This window comes from Chroicocephalus ridibundus, chromosome 3, assembly GCF_963924245.1.
Source record: "Chroicocephalus ridibundus chromosome 3, bChrRid1.1, whole genome shotgun sequence".
Taxonomy (NCBI): Eukaryota; Metazoa; Chordata; class Aves; order Charadriiformes; family Laridae; genus Chroicocephalus; species Chroicocephalus ridibundus.
Window position 1 is genome coordinate 26,243,709 of NC_086286.1, and position 6,000 is coordinate 26,249,708.

The 6,000-nt window shown below is 42.3% G+C and overlaps 1 protein-coding gene across 8 annotated transcripts in view; it reads right to left on the reverse strand.

Moving 5' to 3' along the window:
• PROX1 (prospero homeobox 1) overlaps positions 1–6,000 on the reverse strand; it is a 50,499-nt gene that overhangs the window by 22,683 nt on the left and 21,816 nt on the right. For all 8 annotated transcript variants that reach the window (XM_063328472.1, XM_063328470.1, XM_063328476.1 and 5 more), the window contains one exon: positions 5,911–6,000. This exon is cut by the window's right edge and continues 105 nt beyond it. In XM_063328472.1, coding sequence (XP_063184542.1) covers positions 5,911–6,000 — 90 coding nt within the window. The remainder of the gene's footprint in view (positions 1–5,910) is intronic.

Consider the following 6,000-nt stretch of genomic DNA (forward strand, 5'->3'; position numbering starts at 1 on the left):
AATGATACCTTCCACAGAAAGCTACAGCCACCACCAGCAGCTGTTAGAAGAGAGCTTGCTCCCTGCTCCTATTGATAACCCTTTGTGGAATGAAGAAAAAGAGCTGAGGGAAGGAGAACTGAATGTCAGACAATAGACATCGCTACACACACTGTCTCTGAACTTTCCTCATCTCTGAAGGACAATTAATTATGAAGGCCTTTGGGGTAGGTCGAAGCAAGGGAAAACCTACTGCTGGCCCAGCACTCCAGCCGCTGTCTCTGTGTTTGTTAAATGGTTGTGCCTGTTGGGGAACCAGAGTAGCAGCCACCAAAATAGCCAATAGATCATTTAGGAAAAAAGAGCAAAAGATTTTTTTATGTGTGTCTGTCCTTGTATAATTCTATTCTCACTGTGAAATCATCCATACACAAAACACAAGGACAATTTTTTTTTTTTTTTTAGAAGAGCCACAGGGTAGGTTACAGTCAGAAACGGCCTCTCAGTGGTGTGTTAAAAAGGATGGTCTTTTCACCAAATCATTTCACAGAGGCAAAACAGACAAACACAAAGAGTTGAGACTTTTTCTCCTACATTAAATAGAGTAACTGATAAGGTCAGACATATGATACCTAAAGACATGAATCTGTGAACTCTTGAAGTCAAAGGACTTCTCTGTGCAAAGGAACAATCTTTCAAAGGAAATAGATCATAGAACTCCACTGAATCCCCTTTAAACTTTATGAAGCAGGAGGAGAAAAAGCTCTAAGTAGGGAAGCTTGACAGAAGAGCCTTGAACTATTTTCTGAAGGAAAGATGAGACCCTCCCTAGGCTGCCACAAAACATCTTTTTTTTTCTAAAGGCTCTTCTGAACTTTGATATGTGCCAAGACACCGCTATTGAAAGCTGTATAATTATGTGCTATAGCCACTGTAGAAAATGCTTTGTTCACCACAACAAAGAACAATAAGCAAAGTAAAGTGACATTACACTGTATCTTTTTCTTTAAGAATGTTGAGAAAGGTCACGGTACGTTATAACTAATAAAGCTGTTGAGTAAGGAAGTTTAAAGTTGATCTTGCTGTGCTTAAATGTAACCCAATGACAAAAAGGCAGAGGGAACTAAAATTGTAATGACATTAAAAAATAGATCATATATCAACGTGCCAACTTCATTATACAAACACCTTGAATCCAAAGGACACAAACAGAAAAACCGAGTGTAGTCCTGCAACAGTAGTCCTCTCGCAATTCTCTCCCTAATAGCTTCCAACTACAATCTGCAGTTCAACTAACTGCAAAAACTGATTAATAAGCATTAATTGATACATGCAATGCAGGGACCTTCTATTGCAAGACGTGGATTTTGTTACTTGATTAAAAACCAGGTTCATCTCCTGTGCAGTTTCAAGGAACGCTCTGCTGTCCCACAACGGAGCCTCTTCAAAATTAAAAAAAAAAAACAAACACAAAAAACAAACAAAAGGAAAAAGACCCGAGGGCACCAATTATAATTCCTGAAACCAAGATTTTTAAGTGAAGAAGAAGTTCCATCTACACACCTACGTTTCAGTTTTTCTTCAGAGGAATCAGGACAGTTATGTTTGCTATTCTCAAATTGCCAAAGCAGCTCTACTCTCCTTCCTGCAGATCCCCAGACAGCAGCCTTCCGACTTTGTCTTTAAGAACGCTGAGAACGATGTAGAAATGCTACAACAATAAAGCCCTTGAAGGAGGAAGTATACAGCTGAGGGAAAAAAATGCGAGGAGTTTAATACTGAAACAAACAACTGTCCCGCTAGGCTGTGCCCACTGCTGGTACCACCAGAAGTGCCGACTGCCACGGCGCAGCAGTTCGTAATGGAAAGAGCAATCTCTGAGATGGAAGTTAGCAAGTTACGGACTTGATTTTCACTTCTCTTGGGGCCACTTTACGCAGCTCCAGTTGTGTAAAGGAGTGTTCGAGTGGTTATAAATTCTACTTTACGGTGCTTGTGTATCGCAAAACCACCCGTAAGTGGCCTTAGCTTAAATAAGAATCAGGTCTGAACGCTTTAATTCTCCTTTTGATGAACACCAGTTCAAGATGAATCCTGCAGATGAAATTGGGGAAGAGTACAGATTCCTAAAATAAGCACACGAGTGGCCAGAATTTTCAATAATTTAGGATGTCTTAATTTTTGGATGCAGTGCTGGGCATATTTCATTTTCAGGGAATGGACCGTTGAGGACCTCCTGACAAAGTGGCTCTCATTAATAGATCTCCAGTTGAGCATCCCAAAATGGAATTGGCCTAAAACCATCATCACTTCTGAAAATTTTGGCAGCCAGCTTTCCTCTCAAGGGTTCATAGGCCACTTACGTGACTGGGTTATTTCTTAGATTTTATAGGTGGTGTTATTTGAATTGTTTTACATAATCTCATTGATTTTTATGGGACTAACTCACAGTGCCTTAAGTTAAACATTCTGCGAAGGCTTGAGTACAACTGGTCTTAATTAAGTTTTTCCCACTAGTATGGTTTTCCCCTGCCAAAAGCATAGCAAACTTCTTAAGAATGGTTTTCTCCCCCTTCGAAATCACGACACGTGCCGTAACTAGCGCTATGAAAAGAGGCAATCATCGCATCAAGCCCCACTGTACCAAAACTGCATACAGTGTATTTGTGCAAATAACGCAGCTTGGCAGACGTTTCACTATTGTGATCAATCTCAATAACTACGTCTGCAAAATCGGGTGAGTTCCCGTGAAGCAGCAGGCAGGCTGAGCTCAGAAAGATGGTGTGTGCAGGGGCTTGCTTTGGTGCTCATTTGCTCGCTACGCAGAGGAGCGTGGCGAGTGTGAGGAGTAGGCAGGAGGGCAGAGAGCGAAATCGCTAGCACAGAGGGACCCTGAGACTTCAGAACTAAGACTGAGTCGTTAAATGCCCACAAGGAAAAGGAACGGGCATCGTGCAGAGAGACATTAATACACAGAGAATGACGGTAACTGCAAAAAAATGCCAGGGAACAAGGATGATGGAGGAGGAGTGGGAGCCAAAGCAAGGCTAAAATCCAGGTATTGTCCTCAGGCCAATTTATTTTGCTTGTTCTAAGTACATAAATTGGAAAAAAAAAATCTTATTTATGGTTTTTAACCATATTTTTATTTTAACTTACAGCACGGTGTCCCCCTTGTTTGAAATCATCCTGCCACAGTCAGAACTGTGAGCTCTGGTGATCTGTTTTAGGATTTTAGAAGTGATTTATGAAATGATTTGGGATTTATTTCTTTCTTCTAATGCATAGCAACAATACCTGACTTTAACTATTGCAGCTGCCATTCAAAAGCCTATGGCAACGCCACAGATGAGACAGATATCAAGTGGCACAGCAAGCTGTCCTCTCTTTCTGACCAACTTCAGCATTTGTGCTGGGACGCTCACATTTGTGGCTTTTATTTATGAGGATAACCCACCTTCTCCCTTCCCTGGAAGAACTGCCCCAGAGCAGAGAAGCATCTTCACCTTTCACAAAAAAAATTGTTGGTTTGTTTTGTTTTTTTTCCCCTCCCTTTCAAAACTCGGTTTCACATTGCTCTGTGCAGCTCAGCACAGGTTTCTCCGGCTAACCCTACTGCTAGAGAGAGAAACGTGGAACCGGCTACACACACGCACACACACATACGTGTGCACACAAAACACAGGCAAAGTTGCATCGCACTGGAGGAGGCGTTGTGTCTGTCTCCGGCTCACAGCCGCAAGGGTACAATGGCAAAGCTAAAAACGATAGGACATGTGGTTTGTTAAACATCTTATTTGACTTTGCTACAAGCTGTCAGTTCCAATGTGCAGGGGAAGGAACACAGTATCACAGATTCCTGAGCAAATCAATGGCACAGCCTGATACAGACCAAATGCACATTTTCGCTTTATTTTTTTTTCCTCACAGTCAATTTAGGAGTATTAAAGTATATCCACGAATTTCACCCAAGAAGACATAACGGGGAAGGGTTTAGGAATAGTAGAGTAGGTGACTTAAGAGAAACGGCGTATCAGACTAATCAGATCAGCAAAGCATCGTTGAAGTATGAGAGGAAGGAACTTTGATGACGCTAAATATGGCAAATGCTCAGTTTGCTAAATCCCTTTGGATCCAATTTCAACATTACAGTACTTGTCATTTTTGCTGTGCAGCTTGTGGGGGAGGGGCCAGGCATTTATTGGGAAAAGTTACATTGGCTACATTAGAAATTGCACCATGCACTTTAATGATCTCAGAACTGCTGTATCTTCAGTGCAAAACCACGACTGAAACCCCTAGGAAGTTCTCATTATACTACATAACAGAAGAAAGACTGTGAAATATCTGGAAATCATTGCCACTTATAACATCCCTTTCCCTCCACAATGGGGAAAAAAAACAAGGGGCTCATTTCCTCACAGCTACAAGACACCTTGCTGAGGCGAGGAGACTGGAATCACTAACAGTGATCAGTGTGAACAGTGTTAGTGTGGATCACACTAACATACCGGATTTGCATTTCCTTATCTACCTGAAAACATCAATAACCTCCCCACATTTCTTCACTGAAGTAATCTATTTACATTAACATTGCAACTAACATTTTGAAAAGCAGCAATAAGTGCCTGAAATCATCAAGGATCTGAGAACTTTTGAGAGGAAGGAACATTTCAAACTATGTTCTGCAAACAGAAAAAAGTTGCGTTAAAAAGAAAAAAAGCTTGAGGGAATTTAATCACATTTTGACAGAAAAAAAAGTTGGTCACACTTCTGTCCTTACATATTTCCTTTTCTTTTCCTGTGTTTACCTATTGGCATAGAGGCTGGGAGTCTCCTGTACTGTGCGTGCGTGAGTACCTAACGGGGCCAGAGCCCTCAGAAGGACCTGGGGGTGCCATGGCACACCAAACATGAAGTCTGGATGTTGTCATCAGCCACAATGAATGGCAAACCCCCGCAGGACCACCCTCTTCCCCACTCTTTCTTCATCTGCCCCTTCCATGCAGCCATTCTCCCAGAAAACTCTGCATGCCCAGAAGAAGGGGAAGGAGCCGAGAAAGTCTCTGCTTAGGGACTTTTTGCATCATCTGAACTTATGTGCTATGAAAACAAGCACTACTAAAAATCCCCCGGAAGGATTTTAGGCAGGAAAACACCCTCCTCCAGTGGACAAGCGTCACTTTTGCTACAGGAGGGGACTCATTATGCAACTTGAGCCCCAGTGAAAGGTGCAGACAAAAAAAAAAAAAAATTAGCGCCACCATCACTTTCCCACTCCACCAAGACATGGGATTACTCAAGCCTCCCCCTCATGCACACCCCGTTCAAATGCATCATTACATCTGACTACCTGAACAATGCAAACTGCCATCCTCAGCAGGGAGAGACACTCTCCCGTGGTATCGCCAAGGGTCAGCATGTTAATGATAACAATAGTCTGCTGAGCTACCAGGCTTGCCTGTAAACAGGAATCTTAATCAAAGCCACAAACCCGTTACAGCAGAAAACAGAGAGCATTTACTTTGAGTAGTCATTTTATCCTGCAGCTTGACAAAGCAAATGCATTTCAGTTCTCTAAATCAAATGAAGGAAAGCAGAGGAAGGTAACTGCAAGTGTTTGATCACGCAATTACAGAGCTTGAGAAGAGCCGTGAGGTGACTCCTTTCACTACTGTCCCTTCTAAGGGAAACTTCAAAAAGTCGAAACTAAGAAACTTATCGAAAAAAGTGAAAACTTTTATCTCTTGTCAATCCCTAGTGAGGTGTCTCCAGCTAACGGGGCTAAAAAGATTAATTAGCGTCATTCAGGGATGTGGAATGCCCAGATTCCACCGGTCAGGGCCACAACAAAAAGGTACATTATTTTAAAGGCAGACTGGACCACAGAGTGACTCTCACGCACACACAGAAACAAAGATCGGTGCCTACCTCAAAATCATTTGCTTTATTGTAGTGCATGTTCAGGGCCCTGTACAGCTCACAGTCTCTGGTTATAGACAGCTCCTCAGTGCTCGTGAC